The sequence below is a fragment of the Heterodontus francisci genome, chromosome 4, assembly GCF_036365525.1.
Source record: "Heterodontus francisci isolate sHetFra1 chromosome 4, sHetFra1.hap1, whole genome shotgun sequence".
NCBI classification, from domain to species: Eukaryota; Metazoa; Chordata; class Chondrichthyes; order Heterodontiformes; family Heterodontidae; genus Heterodontus; species Heterodontus francisci.
Window position 1 is genome coordinate 116543609 of NC_090374.1, and position 25892 is coordinate 116569500.

The following is a 25892-nucleotide window of genomic DNA, read 5'->3' on the forward strand; positions in this document are numbered from 1 at the left end:
CCCAATCTTCCAGCCTGCCACCGGCTTTTGCAATATGCTATGCCTTAGTTTTTGTCTTTATGTTATCGTTAACTTCCTTGCTTAGCCATGGATGTTTTTCCCCCTCTTAGAATCTTTCTTCCTCTCTGGTATTTATTTTAGTTGGAAGAAATTGAATATCTCCTTATGCATCTGCCACTGTCCTACCTTTTAGTCTTCCTGCCCAGTCCATTAGGGCCAAATCTGTCCTCATGCCTATGTAATTACCTTTGTTTAACTCCAGAACGCTAGTCTGGGACTCCAGTTTCTCACCCTCAAACTGAATTTGAAATTCTAGCATGCTATGATCACTCTTCCCTGGAGGATCAGATTAGATTAGATTAGATTAGATATACAGCACTGAAACAGGCCCTTCGGCCCTCCGAGTCTGTGCCGAACATCAACCACCCATTTATACTAATCCTACACTAATCCCATATTCCTACCAAACATCCCCATCTGTTCCTATATTTCCCTACCAGCTACCTATACTAGTGACAATTTATAATGGCCAATTTACCTATCAACCTGCAAGTCTTTTTGGCTTGTGGGAGGAAACCAGAGCACCCGGAGAAAACCCACGCAGACACAGGGAGAACTTGCAAACTCCACACAGGCAGTACCCAGAATCGAACCCGGGTCCCTGGAGCTGTGAGGCTGCGGTGCTAACCACTGCGCCACTGTGCCACCCACTAACCTTAACTATGAGATCATTTATTAATCCCACCTCATTACACAGTACCAAATCTAGAATATCCTGGTCCCTGGTTGGTTCCACAACATATTGCTCCAAAAGACAATCTCTAATACATTCAATGAACTTTCCCTCAAGGCTACCTTTGCCAATTTGATTAATCCAGTCTACATGCATATTAAAATCACCCGTGATTATTGCTGTACCTTTCTTACAAGCCCCCCCGTATTTCCTGCTTTATACTGTGCCCCACTGTGGAACTACTGTTTGGGGACCTATAGATTACTCCAACCAGGGACTTCTTTCCCTTGCTATTTCTTATTTCTACCCAGACTGATTCTGCGTCTTGATCTCCAGTGCCTATATGTTTCTCACTATAGCACTGATCTCTTCCTTTACTAACAAAGCTACACCTCCTCCTTTTCCTTCCTGCCTATCCTTCCGAAATACTGAGTACCCTTGGATATTCAATTCCCAAACCTGGTTTCCCTGCAACCACCTCTCAGTAATCGCCACTAAATCATACCCATTCATCTCCATTTGCGCTGTTAACTCATTTATTTTATTCTGAATGCTTCGTGCATTCAGATACAAAGCCTTTAAGTTTGTTCTATTATCAAATGGTGAGAGATTACAGTGCTCTGAGATGCAGAGGGATCTGGGTGTCCTAATGCATGAATTGCAAAAGGTTTGTATGCAGGTACAGCACGTTATTAGGAAATCTAATAGAATGTTATCGTTTATCGCGAGGGGAATTAAATACAAAGGTAGGGAGGTTATGCTTCAGCTATACAGGGCATTGGTGAGACCACATCTGGAGTACTGTGTACAGTACTGGTCTCCTTATTTAAGGAAGGATGTAGATGCATTGGAGGCAGTACAGAGAAGATTTACCAGACTAATACCTGGAATGGGCAGGCTGTCTTATGAGGAAAGATTGGACATGCTAGGCCTGTATCCACTGAAATTTATAAGAGTAAGAGGCAACTTGATTGAAACATATAAGATCCTGAGGGGTCTTGAGAGGGTGGATGTGGAAGAATCTAGTACTAGGGGTCACTGTTTAAAAATAAGGGGTCGCCCATTTCAGACAGAGATGAGGAGAAATTTTTTCTCTCAAAGGATTGTGAGTCTTTGGAATTCTCTTCCTCAAAAGGCAGTGGAAGCAGAGTCTTTGAATATTTTTAAGGCAGCGGTAGACAGATTCTTGATTAGCAAAGGGGTGGAAGGTTATCGGGGATAGGTGGAAATGTGGGGCTAATCAGTTCAACCATGAGCTTATTGAATGGTGGAGCAGGCTCAAAGGGCTGAGTGGCCTACTCCGCTCCTAATTCGTATATTCATATGTCTTGGCAAGGTGGATGTGGAAAGGATGTTTCATCTTGTGGGTGAGTCCAGAACTAGGGGGCACTGTTATAAAATTAGGGGTTGTACTTTTAGGGTAGAGATGAGGAGCAATTTTTTCTCTCTGAGGGTTGTGCGATTTTGGAACTCTCTGCCTCAGAAAGTAGCGGAGGCAGGGTCATTGAATATTTTTAAGGCGGAGGTAGATAGATTCTTTTTAGGCAAGGGAATCAAAGGATATCAGGGGTAGATGGGAGTGTGGAATTCGAGACAGAAACAGATCAGCCATGATCTTATTGAATGTCGGAGCAGGCTAGAGGGGCTGAATGGCCTTCTTCTTCTCCTAATTCGTATGTTTGTATGTGTGTATTTTTGGGCACTGCAGAGACTGGCGTCTACACAGGCAATAACATATGATTTAGCTTTTCAAGTTTCCTTCAGTAACTTATATGTTTAATTTCCTTTATTAGTTATTAAAAATTGGTTATTGTAAATTGGTTACATAAACGGTTTTAAAAAATATTGTTTACATGCTTGAATTAATGGCTTACATACAAACATTCTTGGGGCTGAAAGGTAAACCATGCTGCCTGATATTTTGAATAATAGTGGCATGCTGCCAATGCCAAATGTGCTGTTGAGTGGCTGCATGCCTTAGCTAGGGGCCCAAGACCACGTGAGGCTAACTAGCCTGCACCACTTAGAACCAGACTGCACTTCTTAAAGGAGAGGTGCATTCTTGCTGCAGCAGATACTGGAGGTTGTTGTAGAAGAGTGCCTGACCTACAGGAAGAATGAAGATGACACAACATGGCAGAGAGCAGGCTCCCAGATTTTCTGATGTAGCACTCAAAGCCCTGGTGCAGGAGGTGGAGACAAGCGCTTAGAAAGGAACATGAGTGACCTGCAACCAGGGCAGGTGATAGGGTCCTGAATGTGCCAGCCCGCCGGAGGACTCAGGTGAGGACTTTAATGGGGTGACATACAGAAAAGTTAAGAATTGAACATTTAAACCACATCTGTTGGCAGCTAAAGTAAGTATAAACTGCAGTAGGCAGCTATATAAACAGTGAAAATATTACAAGACAGTACTATACAGTACACAACTTCATTTTTAAAATATATTTTTATACTAACTTACATGAGATTAGAAGTTTATATTTAAAACTCTTGTAGCACCATATGCAATCAAAACAATTTGCAAGGCTCTTTTCATCATCACAATTCAGTCCTAAACATTCTATTTATAACAGGACACAAACATAAACTCCCCTTGCTCAAACCTCTGTGCTAAAAGTGCCAATTTATAAAATCTACATAAGGAAGATTCTGTAAAGAGATTAGTGCGCTGCACTTCCTGTGTTCAATTTAAATTCGCCAACAGCAGAGTTTTGAACTGAGACACTTTACAAAAAGTACTGTACAAGCAGTACAGCTATGGTTCATTGTTTATGTTCAATCAGCATGACGGCTGTTTTGCATGCTTCAAGTTCTTAGGAAATAAATGTTTTCATTCAATTTACAACAGAGAAAACATTACTTTGATGTGACTCATTTTATCTGATCCATCACAGCTGAAGTAGGCTTTTTTTTACTTTCCCTATTTCGAAGTTTACCTTGTTGTTTATCTTGTTCTGTACCCTTTTTAAAAAAAAATCTTTGCTGTAAGATCATCAAACTGCAGGACTTTGCAAATGGTGCTCACAACAGCCATCTGTGGCTGTGCACAAGAGTAGACCTACACTCTAAATGTGTCCTTTATCCCTGCAGAGAGGCAATTACCCTTCACACTTTGTGCCTGTACGACAAACAAAGTTGTCAACACTACACAAATCCTAGGTGTGAAATTTTCAGTCTTGAGCCAGATACCTTAAAGGGAGAACTTACGAAATGGCAAACCTGGCAGGGAACCTTGCCTACCAGGAATGTATATCAGGAAATCACAGGTATGATTCCTACAATTTCCCATCCATTAACTAAGCACATTTGGACTTAAATGTGGGAGGCATGATTGAGAAATTTGCAGATGATACAAAAATTGGCCGTGTAATTGATAGTGAAGAGGATGGCTGTAGACTCCAGAAATTATATCAATGGTTTGGTTGAGTGGGCAGAAAAGTGGCAAATGGAATTCACTCTGGAGAAGTATGAGATAATACATTTGGGGAGGGCAAACAAAGCGAGGGAATACACAATAAACGGATGATATTGAGAGGGGCAGAAGAAGTGATAGACCTTGGAGTGCATGTCCACAGGTCCCTGAAGGTGGCAGGACAGGTTGATAAAGTGGTGAAGAAGACATATGGAATGCTTTCCTTTATTGGCTACAAAAGCAGGGATGTAATGCTGAAACTGTATAAAATGCTGGTTAGGCCACAGCTGGAGTATTGCATAGAGTTCTGGTCACCACATTATAGGAAGGTCACAATTGCTCTGGAGAGTGTACAGAAAAGGTTTACGAGAATGTTGCCAGGGCTTGAAAGTTGCAGCTATGAGGAAAGATTGGATCGACTAGGGTTGTTTTCCTTAGAACAGAGGAGGCTGAGAGTGTACAAAATTATGAGGGGCCCAGATAGAGTACAGGAAGGATTCTGTTTTCCCTAGCGGAGAGGTCAATTACCAGGTGACACAAATTTAGATGATTGGTAGAGGGATTAGAGGGGACAGGAGGAAAATCTTTTTCACCCAGAGGGTAGTGGGTGTCGGGAATTCACTGCCAGGATCGATGGGGGAAGCAGAAACCCTCAACTCATTTAAAAGGTACCTGGACATGCACCTGAGTGCTGCAAACTGCAAGGCTACGGACCAGGTGCTGGAAGGTGGGATTTGATTGAGCAGCTAGTTTTTTTCAGCCGGCGCAGACATGATGGGCTGAATGGCCTCCTTCTGTGCCGTAAATTTTTTATGGTTCTATGGTTCTAAGCACCTTGGGAAGTTTTATTATGTTAAAGGCACTATATAAATACAAATTGTTGTTGTTGTTCATATTAATGATGGAAAATCATGGGGTGCATATGCATGATTTCCTGAAACACATTCCTCACAGACAAGGCTTTCTGCCAGGGGTGTGATTTCATAAAATTAGTTCTTAAGTGTTAACTCAGAATGAAAGAATACATATGATTAAAAGCAAAAAGCAGCACTTGTCATGTAGGCTACAGGCTATGTGCAAATGGCATTAATACATTCTGCTTCTGTCATTCTTTTCCTTTTTCTTTCTTTATGGTCCCTTGCCTCTGGGTTTTATGAATGCTTTCCTATACTGTCTATAATTTCAGTGTGGGCCATTGCTGACCACGGGATAGCTTCAGTCCAAAGTACGTTATTGTCTTCTTGCCGTCTGAGGCAACAGAAATGTTAGAATTTACCAGCATTATCAAAACCAGTGAGAGATTGCTATGGCCAGGAAAGAGACTGCATTGTCTCAGGTGAGTTTCCCATCCAAAGCAGGAGAATTTGCTGGGCTGCTGATAATGAGTTCCTAACTTTGACTGTGCTGTGTGGGGAACTGCAGGAATAAGCCTACTTCTTAGCACGGAGCAGTGGAGAGTATAGGAGCAACAACAATCATCCATGTCGCTGGATCTCTGTACCAAAGATTTCTGTCTCTGGGATGAAAACTATCCCCGAATGTTATTAATAATTTTTTTTAAATGCCTGGAAATCTGAAATTAAAAAAACACAGAAAATGCAACAACAATAACCTATACAGCACCTTTAATGTAATAAAACGTCCCACGGTGCTTCACAGGAGTGTTATAAAACAAAATTTGAGACTGAGCCACATAAGAAATACTAGGTCAGATGACCTAAAGCTTGGTCAAAAAGGTAGGTTTTGAGGAGTATCCTAAACGAGGAAAGCATGGTAGAAACGCAGAGAGATGTAGGGTGGGAATTCTAGATCTTAGGATCTGGGCAACTGAAGGCGCGGCCACCAATGGTGGGGCGATTAAAATCGGGGATGCTAAGGAGAAGCTAAAGTTGAGTGCAGATATCTCAGAGGGTTGTGGGGCTGGAGGAGATTACAGAGATAGGGAGGGGAGAGGCCATGAAGGGATTTGAAAACAAGGATGAGAACTTTAAAGTCAAGACGTTGCTTGACTGGGAACCAATGTACGTCAGTGAACGTAGTGGTGATAGGTGAATGGATCTTGGCATGAGTTAAGACACGGGCAGCAGAGTTTTGGATGACCTCAAGTTTAATGTGGGAAGCCAGCCAGGATTGCATTGCAATAAGCAAGCCAAGAGGTAACACAGGCATGAATGACGGTTTCAGCAGCACATGAGCTGAGACAGGGAAGATGTTACGGAGGTGTAAAAAGGCGAGCTTAATGATGGTGCGAATATGTTATCACGCTCTCGCAATACAAACTTATGAACTAGACGTATGGGCTGACAAAGTATAAACCTGAAATGGGTTCCTGTAAAACAAAATAGAGTTGAGAGATCAGGTGACCTTTTCTTTCCTGCCAATGCACGTGGAACTGCAAGAACCCCAAGCTAATTTTCATGTCTGGACAAGGTTTGGCGAAGTCATTAAAATGCAAATGACCCTTCCTGTAGTCATGGCTGCACTTCTCCAACTAATTAAAAAAACTGGGCTCACAATACTGCTGCTGACTCAAGGACTCCAAACTTGAAATCCAGAGAATGGGTGTGAAAAGCACGATTTTATCAAGATCGGATGTGTATGAGTGACGCCTGGACTCCATTGTCTGAAAATGGCCTAACCATCAGAAGCTATTTATGAGGACAATGGAAACAGGTACTCTGAACTAGGTTTCTGATAAGGGGTTTTAACAAGGCATATTCTGGGCAGACAGAGCCAGAAACATCTATGCCAACAAAGAGAAAAGACATTGCCTAAGAAACCACCAGCTCTAAACCACATGTAGGCAGAGACTGGAGTTAGCTCTGAACTCATCCACCTAAGGAACCGTACCAGGGCTTCGCCATTGAATCTTAACTAGAGAATAACGAGAGAAATCTGCCACTGAGAACATAAAACAACAGCGAATCCATCCTCTTACAGCTCCAGAGCTTTTCTTCAGTGGACAAAAAAGGAATACAGGCCGGCATCATTTCAAGTCTTCACCCCAGGGAGAAGCAAGTGTAACGTGACTTTGATAGAAGCTGTTTCGGTACTGTGGCAGAGCCAGAAACCTGATTGAATGGATTCAAACATGGAGTTCTGGGAAAGATGGGCAAGGATTTGAGAGATGACAACACATTCAAGGGTTTTTGAGAAGAAAGTGCAGTTGGAGATGGGGCAGTTAGTTTGCAAGGATTGTGGGGCCAAGAGTTTTGTTTTGAGGAGAGGGGTAATGACAGCAGATTTAAAGGAGAGAGGGACAACACCTGAAGAGAGAGAAACATTGACAATAACAGTTAACATGGGGACAAGGAGGGGAAGTTGAGTGGTCAGCAGTTTAATGGGAATAGGGTCGAGGGAGCAGGAAGTGGGTCTCATGGACAAGATGAACTCGGAGAGGATATGAGGGGAAATAGGAGCGAAACTACAGAAAGATGTGAGTTCAGGGCTAGGGTGGGGTGGTGGGGGGGAAACTTTAGAGGAAGTTTGGCCAGGTGGATTAGTGGAAGGAGGGATGTGGCAGAGGCAGATGATCAGATAGTCTCAATCTTAGTGACAAAGCAGTCCATGATCCCTCGCATTTATTATTAGAGGTGAAGGTGGCGGAGACAGGTGTTTAAGAAGACAGTTCGCAGTAGAGAAAAAAAGCCAGGAGTTTTCTTTGCATTCTGGAATGATCCTAGAATATGAGCAGTTTTAGCAGACGTGAGCAGGATCCAGTAGTGTTTTATGTAGTCCAGCCAGATCTGGTGGTGAATGGCTAAACCAGTTGTCTGTCATATCTATTCAAGTCTGCATCGCTTGGACGTAAGGGAGAGATGAGGGCCATAACGGGGGAATGGCCAGGATGAGGGAGATTAATGTTTATATTGGGGACTAGAGCATCAAAGGTGGAGGTTGAACAAATAAGTCAGCATCTGAAAGAAAAAGCAAGATAATGGCCAGAATTCTATCGTGGGCAGACGGGAGCCAGCCTCCAACATAAAAGTCGGTGGTGAACCCGCTTCTGCCTCGCCTGGGGATCCGTTCTGTATTTTACAGGTCCCCAGGCTTTAATTGTTCTGAGACGGGACTTCCATCCGCTTGAGGGAAAAAATCCCGCCTCCTTGAGCTGCCGGCCAGTCAGCAGGTAGGCAGCTCTTAGCCCCAGCAGCGCCACCAGGAGCGATGCAAGCCTGTGCCCGATGAGCAGGCCCCACCGTCCCCCTGGGACGATCAGCAGCCACCTGGTTTTCCTAGGTGGCTTTTCCTGGCTCCAGGATGCCCACTTGCCACGCGTAAATTCCACGTGGAGGTGGGTGAAGGCCCTTAAGTGGCCGTTAAGTGGCCACTTAAGGGTCTTGATTGGCCTGGGGCAGGCGGACCGTTTTTCCCCCCACCCTACATAAAGGGCGGAGGAGGTGGGAGCGGATCAGGAAAGCCTCCTGGAGCCTCCCGCTCTATTTTACGCCATACCCCTCCCCCACCCCCATCACCATCCCGCTCGTTGTGGTGGCGTAGAATTCTGGCCAATATTTGAGGTGAGACTGGAGTTCAAGGGCTCCCACTGGAAAAGTGATCGATCCCTGGGGCTTAATAAAGAAGTTAAGAATAGTATTAGATCAAAAGAAGAAGCTTATAATGTTGCAAAGAATAGTAGTAAACCTGCGGACTGGGAGAGTTTTAGAAACCAGAAAAAATGACCAAAAATTGATAAAAAGGAAAAAAATAGAATACAGGAGTGAACTAACAAGAAATATAAAAACATAGAGGAGAAACTATAATGGGGAACAGGGAAATGGCAGAGACTTTGAACAAATATTTTGTATCTGACTTCACAGTAGAAAACACAAAAAGCCTGCCAGAAATAGTGGGGAACAAAGGGTCTAATGAGAGTCAGCAACTTAAAGTGAATAATCTCTATAGAAAAAAGGTACTAGGCAAACCAATGAGACTAAAAGCCAACAAATACCCTGGATCTGATGGTCTACATCCTTGGGTTCTAAAAGAGGTGGCTGCAGTGACAGTGGATGCATTGGTTGTGATCATCCAAAATTCTCAAGATTCTAGAATGGTCCCAGTGGATTAGAAGGTAACAAAAGTAACACCGCAATTCAAGAAAGGAAGGAGAGAGAAAAAAGGGAACTATGGCTCAGTTAGCCTGACATCATTCATCAGCAAAATGCTGCAATCCATTAGTAAGGATGTGTTAACAGGGCACTTTGAAAATCATAATATGTTTAGGCAGAGTCAACATTGTTTTATGAAAAGGAAATTTTGTTTGACAAATCTTTCAGAGGTTTTTGAGGATGTAACTAGCCAAGCTGTTCTAGTACAGCTACAACACTGGCATCTACCCAACAATGTGGAAAATTGCCCAGGTACGTCCTGTACACAAAACGTAGAACAAGTCCAACCCAGTCAATTACCGCCCCATCAGTCTACTCTCGATCATCAGCAAAGTGATGGAAGGTATCATCGACAGTGCTATCAAGCAGCTCTTACTCAGCAATAACCTGCTCACTGATGCTCAGTTTGGGTTCCGCCAGGGCCACTCAGTTCCTAACCTCATTACAGTCTTGGTCCAAAAATGGACAAAAGAGGTGAACTCAAAAGGTGAGGTGAGAGTGACTGCCCTTGACATCAAGGCAGCATTTGACCGAGTGTGGCATCAAGGAGCCCTAGAAAAACTGGTGTCAATGGGAATCAGGGGGATAACTCTCCACTGGTTGGAGTCATACCTTGCACAAAGATTGTAGTTTTTGGAGGTCAATCATCTTAGTCCCAGGACATCACTGCAGGAGTTCCTCAGCATAGTGTCCTAGGCCCAACCATCTTTAGCTGCTTCATCAATGACCTTCCCTCCATCATAAGGTCAGAGGTGGGGATGTTCGCTGGTGATTGCACAATGTTCAGTACCATTTGCGACTCCTCAGATACTGAGGCAGTCTGTGTCCACATGCAGGAAGATCTGGACAACACTCAGGCTTAGGCTGATAAATAGCAAGTTACATTCACTCCACACAAGTGCGAGGCAATGACCATCTCCAGCAAGAGAGAATCCAAACATCTCCCCTTGACATTCAATGGCATTATCATCACTGAATCCTCCACTATCAACATCCTGGGGGTTACCATTGACCAGAAACTGAATTGGACCAGCCAGATAAGTACTGTGGCTACAAAAGCAGCTCAGAAGCTGGGAATTCTGCAGCGAGTAACTCACCTCCTGACTCCCCAAAGCCTGTCCACCATCTATAAAGCACAAGTCAGCTGTGTGATGGAATACTCTCCACTTGCCTGGATGAGTGCAGCTCCAACTACACTCAAAGTAGCTCGACACCATCCAAGACAAAGCAGCCCACTTGATTGGCACCCCATCCACCACCTGCAACATTCACTCCCTCCACCACCGTGCACAGTGGTAGCAGTGTGTACCATCTACAAGATGCACTGCAGCAACACACCAAGGCAGCTTAAACAGCACCTTCCTAAACTCATGACCTCTTCCACCTAGAAGGACAAGAGTAGCAGACGCATAGGAATATCATCAGCTGCAAGTTCCCCTCCAGGCCTCACATCATCCTGACTTGGAACTTATCGTCGTCGCTTCACTGTCGCTGGGTCCAGTCCTGGAACTCTCTTCCTAACAGCACTGTTGGTGTCCCTACACCACATGGACTGAGTGGTGCAACAAGGTGGCTCACTACCACCTCCTCAAGGGCAATTAGGGATGGGCAATAAATGCTGGCCAAGCCAGCGACGCCCACGTCCCATGGAAGAATAAAAAAAAGTAGCAGGGTAGATAAAGGGGAATCAGTGGATGTAGTAGATTTGGATTTCTAAAAGGCATTTGATAAGGTGCCACATAAAAGGTTATTATGATTAGATAAGAGCTCATGGGGTTGGAGGTAATATAATAGCTCAGTTCAGTATGGTTAATGGACAAAACGCAGACAGCAGGGATAAATGGGGCATTTTGATGTTGTCAGGCTGTAAATAATATGGTGCCACAAGAATCAGTGCTGGGACCTCAGCTATTTACAATCTATATTAATGAACATATGAACATACGAATTAGGAGCAGGAGTAGGCCACTCGGCCCTTCAAGCCTGCTCCGCCATTCAATGGCTGAACTGATTACTCCACATTTCCACCTACCCCTGATAACATTCCACCCCTTGCTTATCAAGAATCTATCTACCTCTGCCTTAAAAATATTCAAAGACTCTGCTTCCACCGCCTTTTGAGGAAGGGAATTCCAAAGACTCACGACCCTCAGAGAAAAAATTTCTCCTCATCTCTATTTTAAATGGGCGACCCCTTATTTTTAAACAGTGACCCCTAGTTCTAGATTCCCCCACAAGGGGAAACATCCTTTCCACATCCACCCACTGAAGACTCCTCAGGATCTTATATGTTTCGATCAAGTTGCCTGTTACTCTTCTAAGTTCCAGTGGATACAAGCCTAGCCTGTCCAATCTTTTCTTGTAAGATAGCTAGCCTATTCCAGGTATTAGTCTAGCAAACCTTCTCTGTACTGACTCCAACGCATTTACATCCTTCCTTAAATAAGGAGACCACTACTGTACACAGTACTCCAGATGTGGTCTCACCAATACCCTGTACAGCTGAAGCATAACCTCCCTACTTTTGTATTCAATTCCCCTCATGATAAATGATAACATTCTATTAGCTTTCCTAATTACGTGCTGTATCTGCATACTAACCTTTTGCAATTCATGCACGGGCACACCCAGATCCCTCTGCAATCTCTCACCATTTAGATAATATGCTTTTTTATTCTTCCTACCAAAGAGGACAATTTCACAATTTCCCACATTATACTCCATTTGCCAGGTCTTTACCCACTCACTTAACCTATCTATATCCCTTTCCAGCCCCCTTATGTCCTCTTCACAAGTTACTTACCTACCTATCTTTATGTCATCAGCAAATTTAGCAACCATACCTTCGATCCCTTCATCTAAGTCATTTATATAAACTGTAAAATGTTGAGGCCCCAGCACAGATCTCTGTGGCACACCACTCGTTACATCTTGCCAACCAGAAAATGACCCATTTATGCCTACTCTCTGTTTCCTGTTAGCTAGCCAATCTTCTATCCATGCCAATATGTTACCCCCTAAACCATGAGCTTTTATTTTCTGCGATGACCTTTGATGGCATATCAAATGCCTTCTGGAAATCTAAGTACAATACATCCACCGGTTCCCCTTTATCCACAGCACATGTAATTCCCTCAAAGAGCTCCAATAAATTGGTTAAACATGATTTCCCTTTCACAAAACCATGTTGACTCTGCCTGATTACCTTGAATTTTTCTAAATGCCCCACTATAATATCTTTAATAATAGCTTCAAACATTTTACCTCAGACAGATGTTAAGCTAACTGGCCTGTAGTTTCCTGCTTTCTGTCTCCCTTTTTGAATAAAGGAGTTACATTCATTATTTTCCAATCTAATGAAACCTTCTCCGAATCTAGGGAATTTTGGAAAATTAAAACTAACGCATCAACTATCTCACCTGCCACTTCATTTAACACCCTAGGATAAAGTCCAACAGGATCCAGGGACTTGTCAGCCCCAGAGCTCCAACAATTTGTTCAGTACCACTTCCCTGATGATTGTAATTTTCTTGAGTTCCTCCCTCCCTTCCATTTCCTGACTTACAGCTAATACTGGGATGTTACTTGTATCCTCAATAGTGAAGACCAATGCAAAATATCTGTTCAATTCATCTGCCATTTCCTTATTATCCATTATTAATTCCCCAGACTCACTTTCTATAGAACCAATGCTAACTTTATTAACTCTTCTTTTTTAAATATCTATAGAAACTCTTACTGATTGTCTTTATATTTCTAGCTAGCTTTCTCTCATACTTTAATTTTACCTTCCTTATCAATCTTTTAGTCATTCTTTGCTGTTTTTTATATTCTGTCCAGTCTTCTGACGCGCCTTCCATCTTTGCACAATTATAGGCTTTTTCTTTAAGTTCCATGCTATCTTTAACTGTTTTAGTTAACCACGGATGGCGGGTCCCACCCTTGGAATTTTTCTTTCTCGTTGAAATGTATCTATTCTGTGTATTCTGAAATATCCCTTTAAATGTCTGCCACTGTATCTCTATTGACCTATCCCTTAACCTGATTTGCCAGCTCACTTTAGCTAGCTCTGCTTTCATGCCCTCATAATTGCCTTTATTTAAGTTTAAAATACAAGTCTTGGACCCACTCTTCTCTCCCTCAAACCAAATGTAAAATTCAATCATATTATGACTGCTGCTTTCTCGAGGCGCCTTAACTATGAGGTCATTAATTAATCCTATCTCGATGCACAATACCAGGTCCAGGTCTCTGGTTGGCTCCAGCACATATTGTTCCAAGAAATTATCCCGAAAACATTCTATGTACTCCTCATCTAGGCTACCTCTGCGCATCTAATTTTTCCATTCTATATGTAGGTTAAAATCTCCCATAATTATTGATGTACCTATCTGACAAGCTGCCATTATTTCTTCCTTTATACCCCATCCTACAGCGTGGTTAATGTCAGGTGAACTGTACACCACTCCCACAAGTGACTTCGTGCCTTAACGATTTCTCATTTCTAGCCAAGCTGCTTCTACATCCTGGCTTCCTGAACTTAGGTCATCCCTCTCTATTGCACTAATACCATCATTAATTAACAGAGCTCCCCCTCCACCTTTTCCTCGCTTCCTGTCCTTCCTAAATGCTATGTACACTACAATATTCAGGTCCCAATCTATGTCCTCCTGCAGCCATGTCTCTGTAATGGCTATCACATTGTACTTATTTATTTCTATTTGTGCTCTCAGTTCATCTGTTATGTTTTGAATGCTTACGTGCATTCAGATACAGAGCCTTTAGTGCTGGCCTTTTAGTATTTTTGTAACCTCTAGCCTTATCTGTTGATTCACTCTTAGATTTGTACGCTTTGTCCCTTATCTATTTCTATTTGTGCTCTCAGTTCATCTGTTTTGTTTTGAATGCTACGTGCATTCAGGTACAGAGCCTTTAGCGTTGTCCTTTTATTATTTTTGTAACCTCTAGCCTTATCTGTTGATTCACTCTTAGATTTGTATGCTCTGTCCCTTCCTGTCACAGTCTGTTTCTCATCTCCCATATTAATACCTGTCTCTCTTGCCTTGTCTCCACTCCTTGATTGACCATATCTTCCCAAATTTGATTCCTTGCTCCCACTATTCAGTTTAAAACCCTCTCTACTTCTCTAGTTCTGCGGCTTGCTAGAACACCAGCCCCAGCATGGTTCAGCAATGGCTTAGATGACACAAAAATTGGCCATGTAGTTGATAGTGAAGAGGATAGCTGTAGAGTCAATGGTTTGGTTGAGTGGGTGGAAAGGTGGCAAATGGAATTCAATCCGGAGAAGTGTGAGGTAATGCATTTGGGGAGGCAAACAAAGCAAGGGAATATACAATAAACGGGAGGATATTGAGAGGGGTAGAAGAACATCAGAACATAGGAACAGGAGTAGGCCATTCAGCCCATTGAGCCTGCTCCGCCATTCAGTAGGATCATGGCTGATCATCCACTTCAATGCCTTTTCCCCACACTATCCCCATATCCCTTTTTGGCATTGGTATTCAGAAATCTGTCAATCTCTACTTTAAATATACTCAATAACTGAGCTGCCACAGCCCTCTGGGGTAGAGCATTCCAAAGATTCACAACCCTCTGAGTAAAGATATTTCTCCTCATCTCTGTCCTAAGTGGCTTCCCCTTTATTTTGAAATTGTGTCCCCTGGTTCTAGACTCCCCAACCAGAAGAAACAGCTCACCTGCATATACCCTGTCTATCCCTTTAAAATGTGAGACACCTTGGAGTGCATGTCCACAGGTCCCTGAAGGTGGCAGGACAGGTAGATAGAGTGGTGAAGAAGGCATATGGATTGCTTTCCTTTATTGGCTACAAAAACAGGGATGTAATGCTGAAACTGTATAAAACGATGGTTCGGCCACAGCTGGAGTATTGCATACAGTTCTGGTCACCACATTACAGGAAGGACATAATTGCTCTGGAGAGTGTACAGAGGAGGTTTACAAGAATGTTGCCAGGACTTGAAAGTTGCAACTATGAGGAAAGACTGGATTGGCTGGGGTTGTTCTCCTTAGAACAGAGGAGGCTGAGGGGTGACTTAATTGAGGTGTATAAAATGACGAGGGTCCCAGATAGAGTAGACAGAAAGGACCTGTTTCCCCCAGTGGAGAGGTCAGTTACCAGGGGGCACAGACTTAAGGTGATTGGTAGAAGGATTAGAGGGTACATGAGGAAAAACTTTTTCACCCAATCTAGAGGGTGGTGGGAGTCTGGAATTCACTGCCTGGATCAGTGATGGAGGCAGAAACCCTCAACTCATTTAAAAGGTACCTGGACATGCACCTGAAGTGCTGTAACCTGCAAGGCTATGGAAGGTGGGATTAGAGTGGGTGGCTAGTTTTTTCAGCTGACGCAGACACAATGGGCTGAATGGCCTCCTTCTATGGTGCTATGGTTCTATTTCAGAAAGGCCTCTTGGGGAAAAAGAAAGGTCACAGCATTGATGCACTGCTGGAAGATGGCTGAAAATACAAAGCCATTGTAGCTGGACAACAGCACCTGCAAGTACAAGATGCAGCCAACAGTATCGGCACTATAATCAGGTTGAAAAGAGCAAGCAAGCTATGTGGTTAGTGTGGTTGGTCCCAATCACGGTGAAATTGTCCTGCATTTCAAGACCTGTGCAAGGGGTGCGGTATAAAAGGACACTGGGCCCGCCTATGCAGGAATTGTGGCTCTGAAGACGCAGCCAGAAGCCACGGTAGGACGTGAGCCAACAGAATACAGGCGCAGCAGCACTGCAACAGCAGCAAGGAAAGCACCAGAGACCAGAGAATGAGTTGAAGCAATGTCTATTGGCTCTTCGAGATGAGGTGCCGGAACTTTCCAAGAATGATGAGACCCCAAAAGTGGTCATCTTGAGAAAAGCAACAGAGCATGTTAGCAGGCTGAAGACAGAGCAATAGAAACTGAATGCAAAGAGGGAGAATCTTCAGAAAGAAGAGCAACAGATGACATGCAAAGTCTCCGAGCAAGAGTTGTCAAACCACCAAGACGACCTATGGGCTTTTGATCCTTTATTCTTGTAAATTTCATAATTTCTAGCTATGTGTAAATAATTTTGATGTTATCTAATTTCATGTGTTTCTACTGCTAGCATACCAGATGTATCTTTGGAAATCTATCACTGCCAGCACAAGGGAGGATTTCCTGGTTTTGGAAGAAAAATGTTGTTGAATCATCTGCGCACCACATTTTTGTTATGTTTACACTAGGTTGCTGGATATATTATGTACATCTGATTTATCTCAAAGCAATGCAAATATCACACTTGTATTAAATCACCAACTGGTTTATTTACAGCATTTTAAAATATATCCGTTCTTACAAGATCTCAGTACTGCGTCTTCTCAGAGCAGTCAGTGTGTTTTCTGTAGAAGATTCCAGTTCTATCTTTTAGTTTCAGTTTTAAATCTTAAGCTCTACCCATAGGCTTAAGCAATCAAACACAGTGAACAAAGATAAGTGGACAGACTAATACAATCAAACCCAGATCAATCAAACACTACAAACACATCTAATTTACGTTGCATCAGACAACATAATAAAAGCTTTTCATTGCATTGGCGTGCCCCTCTGTTCCCTCCTTCAGCAGTCCCCTCCTAATGGTGAGGGTCTTGGTGGCCCAAGGTTGCTGCAGCCTTGCTCTCTGGGCAGTGCTGTTGCCTCCCACTCTGATGCTCCTCCTCATTGGAGGTTCCAAAGTCTGACTGAATTAGACAAATGGCAGGTCTCTGCACAGAATTTCCAGAGCCTCCTTCCCACAGACCCTCCATGCTCTCCCAGCCTTCTTACAGTCCCTGGTGTGCAACTGGAAGGTTGGCACTGTGCTTGCCAACCCCCTGACACACAAACTTATTTCTGAGCTGCTCCCAGGGGTCAATGACAGAGCTGGCTCTGTCCTCTCGGTACAAGGCTCTCACTACTGATGGCAGCCAGTCCTGAACCCTTTTGAGCCCGGGGTGCCCCTACAAAATTCCATTTGCCATGTAAAACTTTAGTCAATTACCTGATTAGCAAATAAGTGACAGCCATTCGCTGGTTTATTCCTCAGGGCAATGCCTTGACCAATCAGAGTCAAGCTGCCTGGTTTAAATTTCAAACAAAGCTTGGCAGTTAACTGTCAGTCACTGTAAACTGGTGCATTCTCCATGGCAATACCTCTACCAATCAGAGTTCACTTGCCAACCAATCAGCACTCCCGTCTCATGCAGTATAAGTTGTTGTTTTCCCTTACACTGGTTATTCTTGCGGATTGTCCTGATGAGTGCAAGACGAAAAGCTTCAACAACATGTCTTTATTTTCAGCAATACTCAAGTTCTGTATTACTAAACGACAATTTGTCTTCTATTCGTCAATCAGGCTCAATAATCCTCATACAGAATATTGAAACGGCATCAACTACTAACCGGCACAAGTAGAGTCATGCCAATAAGTAGTTAGAATGTGTGTGTTGCCAGAAGTAATGAGAAGCACATCCTTTCTTCCACAATTCTATATACAGCTTACATGCTGCCATGAATTGTGCATAGGCAATAGGGTTTGGAGTTTAGGAAACCAATAGATTACTATTATGGACAGTGTAACTCCACTAACACAAGTGAAGTAGTACAGTTTAATATGCCTCCTTCACAATGGAGCCCTTAGTATAATGTGGAGATAAAAGAGGTAACAGATCTAACACTGCTTGGAACATAAACATTTTCAGGACTTCCAACAGACTCAAACACTCATAATTTAGTGCGCTCGATAAAAATGTAATGTGCATGCATTGACACGGATGCCAGATTGTATCCAGTCTTATCTCCTTTTCTTTAAACATCTTGCACTCTTCTACATGAGGGAGATTTTCCATTATGGTGCTTGGGTGCATTAGATTACTTGTGCACAGGGTATAGAGGGAAACTAACCGGAGAGGAATGGATGCAATCCAACATTCCGTTCATTTAAATTAATAAACAATAACAAATCAGAGAGCCTGTTATGGCTCTACAATCCTTCTTGCTCAGTTTTGCTACATGTGCCAAGCCCAGGTGATCCGCAATAAGAGGAAAATCTGTCCTCATGTTTCAGCTCGCATTGTTTTTGACAGGAGATAAGGCGACCTCACGGCAAAAGTACTGTTCCTAAGCTTTTCTCTATATCTACTCTAGAATCTAACCGTTTCCCAAAAGACATCACCACAGGTCAATGTTAGCAATAAAGAAAAGGCATTACCTTGTTCTGTGCTTTTTAATCAAAATATTGATGCTTTCATCTGTGAGCTGGCATCCATTGACAAGGAGTCTGTAAAGACTACAACAAACACATGATTTGTATGCTGTATGATTTTGTGCACACACACACAAAGCAGATAATTTGTTGTTATTTGGAAACTGTAGGACAAGTAACAATTATTGGTTTCTTTTAGCTGAAGTACAGCTGCCTGATTTTTTTCCCTTGAGTGTTGGGGGATGAAGGTAGAACACATGTTCTAGTATCATTGCTTTAAATTTCAAAAAAACATTTAAAATTTTTTTTAAAAATTATCTTTAAAGTGAAAGCCTGAAATAGCAAAAGAATAAATTTAATCGCTGAAATTATTTGAACAAGGTATTTCCCCCCTAAGCAGATACACACTTTACTGTTTTTAGTTGTTTACAGATACAAGAAATATGGGTTTGAATAACAAAAGGGAGTCCCCAGCTTTTCTGCAGATCTTGTAACAAAGTTATGACAGACAATAGGGAGAATCCATGTGGAAATATGCGCAGTCATTTGTAAATAAAACATATCAAAGAAGGTGCAAAAATTAGAATTTCACCTCAACCCCTTTGTGTTTGAGATAGACCCTCCCAGACACAAATATGATTTGAAATTTAGCCTTTAACATCACGGGATTTCAAAATGTCCTTTTTTATCCCTCTCCCCCAACATCAAATTTCTTCCCTGAGCTCCTGCAGTAAGCTAAACATAAGAAAATTGCCGATAATGAGAAAAGGCATTTAGTCCCAATGAAGCTTATAACCCAAATTCTAACTACCCCAACCTTATGACCAATTGCAACTTAAATGCTCCTAATATTTGTAGGGTTGAAGTGCTGGTTGGGGTGTAGCACATTTTGGGATAGAACCCAAAAACACCCATCACAATTTCCTGCAAATTGCATTTCTTTGGCTCACCCCCCTTGTGTTAAAAATCAATCTTTGGGGCATAAAATGCTCCCAGGCCAACAAAAAAAATCACTCAGCTTTCAAAAGATAGCATCAAAACCAACTCTAACCATATTTTGAGCTAACATTAAATATCTAAAGATTACTTCAAGTGAAGCCCTGCAGTTATCTTACTCGAGTATTTATGCAGAAAGTGATATCAGTCAATTGTTTTTAAATATTATTGCCCAGTTGAAGTGCCCTTTTTGTATAGTTTCCTGCAAAGCCAAGGGTAAACACCCTAACCTGTTCCAGTGTCCCAGCCTCTGAATAGCAGGAGAAAGGTAACCATGATAGAGAGGCCAGTCAACATGTAGCATTATTTTCTTTAAAAACTTACAGGAAACTTTTTATACGGTGGATGGCGGGGGTGGGGTGGGTATGTACATATACTCATGTTTTAATGGTCTTTTCTAGTGTACTTCTTTAGGGGAACAATACTGACTCTTTAAAATCTTATTGTGAAAATAATTAGAAATAAATTCTATTTCCACCTATCATGGGTTGTCTGATGATGAAAGGTTGGACAGGCTAGGCGTGTATCCACTAGAGTTTAGAAGAGTAAGAGGCGACTTGATTGAACCATATAAGATTCTGAGGGATCTTGACAGGGTGAATGTGGAAAGGATGTTTCCTCTTGTGGGAGAATCTAGAACTAGGGGTCACTGTTTAAAAATAAGGGGTCGCCCATTTAAGACAGAGATGAGGAGAATTTTTTTCTCTCAGAGGGTCGTGAGTCTTTGGAACTCTCTTCCTCAAAAGGCGGTGGAAGCAGAGTCTTTGAATATTTTTAAGGCAGAGGTAGATAGATTCTTGATAAGCAAGGGGCTGAAAGTTTATTGGGGTAGGCGAGAATGTGGAGTCGAGGTTACAATCAGATCAGCCATGATCTTATTGAATGGTGGAGCAGGCTCGAGGGGCCAAGTGGCCTATTCCTGCTCCTAATTCATATGTCCGTATGTTCGTATGTACTATCAGAGTTAATATAACTCACCAGTAGCAAACTGTGGCACATACCATGAGGAAGCCTGAGCCAGTGCTATGATGCCTTTGCTGGTGGCTGCTGTCCAACTAACATCCACTGAAGTTAGCTTGTGACAAACTGCACTTGCACTGAGCAGAATTGTGTCCCCTGTCAGCTTTGGTCCACTGCAGCTCGTAACATTCAATTCCTGTTGAAAAATGTTGCTTTTAAAATAGGAACCATTGTGAGCTTAACATCATAATTCAAATATCATAATTCAAAGTATGCATGATCCACTTTGTTGACATAGGATATTTTCTTAAATACATTAATGGCATTGCTCGTAAGTTAGAGGGTACGTGTTTTATAAGGACGGAAGCATCATACAATGCCATGCACAATGCTGCTTAGGTAAAACTGTTTTTCTGGAATGCTGTGAATCACTGCTGTGAATGAGCATGATTTGAGGCCAATTAGTGGTTAATTTGTTGTGAAGCATATTCTGAGGTCAAGTTAAAGTAAATTGCTTACTTTTTCTTTTTCAGATGCCGCTTGTCCACTTGATGTTTAATTGTGATTTTTTGTTTTATATATTTGAACTAATCAACTACAAGGGTGACAAAGACTTTGTATATGTGACACTATCAAGTGTGACAGACACTAGATGCAAGACTTTTGTGTATACAGATAGAAATAACAACACAGAAAAGTCATGGACTACTTATAGCAGCGTTACATCCCAAAGGTGGCACTTCTACTTAACAACTGAAAGTAGCGCTGACACTGCTCATTTAAATATCCATTGGTGTTGGCTGAGCACAACTCCCATGTAGCACATAATTACTGCACGGGTATCGTTATAAATTGGAAATTGTAGATGCAAGCCTTTAAAAAGCTTAGACAGGATGAAGATTTTGTGAGTGAACTAGAGGAACAGTAGATAAGTATTGAACATTTTACAAGTCCATGTAACTGGATTTTGTAGCACATTAAAACATGCCTTCAATTGGAGGGACAGACAGAAGCACCCAAAAGGGCACTGGAAAGAGACAAAAGAAGAGTGCAAAATTCTCGTGAAACCAATTTTCAGACGCGTCTAGATGAAATGCAATAAGTGAGAGAAACACTGCTCAGTATCTCATGTGCCATTTCGGCTGCACTGTTACTTTTCCCGCTGCCAGAAAAAGTTCAATGACCTGATCAGGACAAGCATGATTTAAAAAAATCACTGCATCTCAGCTTACTTAAGCACTCTGGGCATCAACACACTCTTCACCATCTAAAATGAAAAGCTGAACAGGTTTCCTTTCATAAAAGCAAAAGTTCCGATGAAGGGTCACTGACCCGAAACGTTAACTCTGCTTCTCTTTTCACAGATGCTGCCAGACCTGCTGAGTGGTTCCAGCATTTCTTGTTTTTATTTCAGGTTTCCTTTCATACTGCACTGTGATAAGAATTTCACTAACTCTTAATCTGACTGTATGGCCGGAATTTTATGCCACCCAGCGAGCCGGATGGTGGCAGTGGGGTAGCGTAAAATTGAGCAGGAGGCTCTGGAAGGCCTTCCTGACCTGTTGCCGCCTCCACTCCACTTTACGTGGGCCTGGGGGGGGCGGGGGCAGGGAGGGGGGCGAGAAATGGGCCGCCCGCCCCAGGTCAATCAAGGCCCTTAAGTGGCCACTTAACGGCCACTTAAGGGCCCTCGCCCGCCTCCACGAGGTTTTCACCCATGGCAAGCTGGCGTCCGGGAGATGTGAAAGGCCACCCAGTGAAAGTGCCCCGGGGTAGGCCCTGACAAATGGGCACAGGATGCCCAATTGAGGGCCACCCCTGCTTCCCCAACCATCCCCAGGACCTGAGACGCGCCCCCCCCCCTTCCCCCAAATGACCACCCTTGCCTCGCCGGGGCATGACTGATTTCCCCAGTGAAGTAAACCAAACTTACCTGCACTCCTGGCTCCATGTCCTCAGCTGGGCTGCAGTCCCAGCAGTGGCCACCGCTCCCGGTGGCACTGCTGGGACTAAGGGCTGCCAGCCCGATTATTGGCCGGCACAATGTGTGCACAACTTGTGCACAATGTCCATAGAATCTAAGGACCAGAGGGGCATTCCAGATGTTAAAGAGCTGAACTTCTATGAGGAAACGGGAGAGCTGCTTGCAAGGCACTCTGTTTCAGCAGTTGGAGATGGCAAAGAGATCTAGTTCTGTGATGTTTTAGATGGATAATTATTTGAAGGATTTGATAAGGGGAGATTGTTAAACAAATGAGAACATCACCATGGTTAAGCTGAACTTGGATTTGCAGCCTTTACTGAGGAGTCTGTGTGATGGTCCTCATATTGTTCCATTCCATGCTCTCCTGCCTCCAAAGCAGTTAGGGCCACCTCCCCAGGAATCTCTAGGTCTGGGCCTTTTTGGATGGCAAAGTTGTGCAAAACTCAACAAGTGACAAATATGCAGAATACTCATTCTGGGGCCTATTTTAGAGTCCCTCCTGTCAAGGCAGTGGAAGTACCCCTTTATCAACATGATTATTACGAAATTTCTCAACCTCCATGCCAACACCAATTGCTCAATGCTGAAAACAGTTTAGAACCTCCTTAATATCCCCCCTGCTGTCACGTTGGCCTTCATTTCCCTCACAATCTAACTGAGATTGATGGCGCGCCAAAATCAGAAAATGCTGGAAATACACAGCAGGTCAAGCAGCATCTGTGGAGAGAAAAACAGAGTTAACGTTTCAGCTCTGTGAACTTTCATCAGAACTGTTTTGTTTCAGATTTCCAGCATCCGCATTATTTTGCTTTTGTGTTGATGGTGCACCAGCTGTGGGGAGCTGAAGTGCAAGGTCAATCAAGCCTTAGAACTGAATTTGAACTCAAATTTTGTTGCGGGTGATATTTGGATTTTAAATGTGGGGAATCATGGTTCAAATTTACTTTTTAATTCTCCAGGATAGGAACACAATACCATTCTCACAGAGATGTGAGCTTAATGATTTTATTAACGCTGTAGCAAATGGTAATAATAGATCATTAATAAGCACTACTATTCATGCTCATATTAAACTGTGCTTGACCTATAAATATCCCAATCTTACTGACCATAATTTAGAGGCAATACTTTAATCAGTCCCTGGTTTGCTCGTGCATTCAATGTACTGAGATAAAGAAGAACAATCCAATTTTGATTTAAAGTACTTACAATTTTTAATATTAAAGTATTACAAAATGTGTAACCGATTAACTCAAATTGGAATTAAATCATAACTGTAAATAGCCTTTGTGGAGAAACTAAATAAACAGAATGCAGCTGGGCCCAAAATTGAGATGGTGCAACGGTGCCATGAATTGCAGTCAGTGAGTTTAAGTAGGTAGAAGTGCACAGGGTAAGTAAATTTAGTCTGCAACACCTCAGATGTGCTGAGGGGAGGAGGCGTTAGTAGTGCAGGAGTGGGTGTTAGGTCCCAATTGAGCCGCAAAGAGATACAAGATGGGGCACCCAGAAAATACCAGGAGGCAAGGCAGAGACTTGGTAAGGCAGCACAATATAAAACCAGCTGTTGCACCTGGAGTAAACAGGCAACCTGGACAAGAAGGATGCTAAGCAGATCAAAGAAATGAGCCACAAACCTCAAGAAGCCACATCCTTGTAATGAAAAGAATGTTTTTTTGGGGGATTAGGGGCTAGAGCCTCAAGACGAATGTGATGTGCACTTGGTGGACAGAGGTGGCTATGAAAGTTAAAGTCACTTCCTTGAAACTGAGTGCTCCTTTGCAATGCAAGAAGAAGTTTGGTAAATCACCACAGCAATCAAGGTAGACTACCAACACCCCTAATCCTTGCTTGCGATCTCTTTATATGTGTGGTACTCCATACATTCATTACCCTCATGGAGTAAAAGGTGAAAGTGGGATCTCACAGTGGGGAATATAGATCTACAGAAGTCTTTCAGCTCTCAAACCTATGGACTTAAATGTCTAGGGCCCTGCTCTAAAAAAAGATGCTGGATAGAATCACATTAACATGGAGGCACAGAAAATGTGCTCGCTGCAATCCTGGCAGTTGTGCTGGGATGATGACCAGCAGTGGCCCCCAGTGCTGACCACACTGGATTTCTGAGGGTCATTGGGAAGGTGTTTCATTTGCAAGAAGTTGGCAAACACAGTTTCCACTCAGTGTCTTGGCCACAAATCTCACATGCCACAGGAACTCCAACCACTTACCCCATTCATTCCTTCTTCAGCAACAAATTTTTAAATAGTTCTCACTATCGTTGGTGGTCAGGGCTTCTTCCCATGCCTACTCCCCCAATCCACCATATTCACCCTTCTGGAGGCCAACAGACTTTAACTGGCTGGGTGCACCAGCCCCAGTGTTGCATAAGGCACGGGAGAATGAAATTCATTCATGTAGCATGGCTTCAAGTGATGCTATGCAGACTTGCATCAATCCCCTGGGAGCAGACAGTATAATGTAGCGTTCTTTATTGTTATCATTGCCATGCGCCGTGTGGGCCACGCAGGTAGTGGCCTGCAGCGCTACCTGACCTCAGGGAATCAATGTAGTCTGTGCAGTGAAGCAATGCAACGTGAACAAATTTCAGCGAGTCCCTGTCCCTAGCCTGACCTGTTCTGCATAAGTGACCTTGACACAGATGGGTGACATCTCTCCCTCTTACAAGGCCAAGCAGAAATTTCTAAATAAAGGCAAGATTTGTATATTTGGTTTGCAGCGCTTTTCCAAGCCATTCTGCCAGATTCCTGCCTAAGGTTATATCAGGAATGAATGGCTGAGGAAATTCAGCCCAGCTAAATCATTTATATCTGGCTTCAATGGCCATCCAAAAATGATTTAGAAAACAAATTTCCTTGTGTTTTTGTCAGTGGGAAGATGAGCTCTGTATTTCTTTTGTTGTGTGTGAAGCCATTTACTGTCTGATGTCCATGCAGTGATCCAGCAATACAAAGACTGTAAGTGAAATTTGTAGCATTGGCAGAATGTTCATCTTCTGCAGGGTCATAAAACTGGTGCACCATGTTGTCCACCTGTCATACATACTGCCCAACTTTCTTTCTGTTGACTTTGATGAAAATGAAAATCAGGCAGCGTGTATAACAGGGGACCAATCCTGCTAGTTTTCCGCTCCCAGGCAAGTTGAAACTTCTACTCATAAATTTGTTTGTGTGAAATAGTTCAGCTGGTATTCTATTCAGGACCCTCTGGCCCTCACAATGCTGTGTCACCTCTGGGATACTGTAATGATCCCACAACTGCCATCTTGTAATTCTGGTTCTTTCTGAGGCTGCAAATTGCACAGAAAGTGGACAGGGACCATAAAGTTGTGCCCCTCTGCCTTTATCTACATGTGGTTAGCCAGGCTCAGGTTGGTCAGATGAGTATGATGGTGGAGTCATCGCAGGTAAATAATAGTAGTTATTTT

General features: G+C 42.9%; 1 protein-coding gene across 2 annotated transcripts in view; it reads right to left on the reverse strand.

Annotated features, from left to right (window-relative positions):
* The window catches only part of LOC137369202 (uncharacterized), a 267684-nt gene that overhangs the window by 82021 nt on the left and 159771 nt on the right, over positions 1-25892 (reverse strand). For both annotated transcript variants that reach the window (XM_068030014.1, XM_068030015.1), the window contains exons 10-11: positions 20502-20656; positions 18511-18588 (exon numbers count right to left, since the gene is read on the reverse strand). In XM_068030014.1, coding sequence (XP_067886115.1) covers positions 18511-18588; positions 20502-20656 — 233 coding nt within the window. The remainder of the gene's footprint in view (positions 1-18510; positions 18589-20501; positions 20657-25892) is intronic.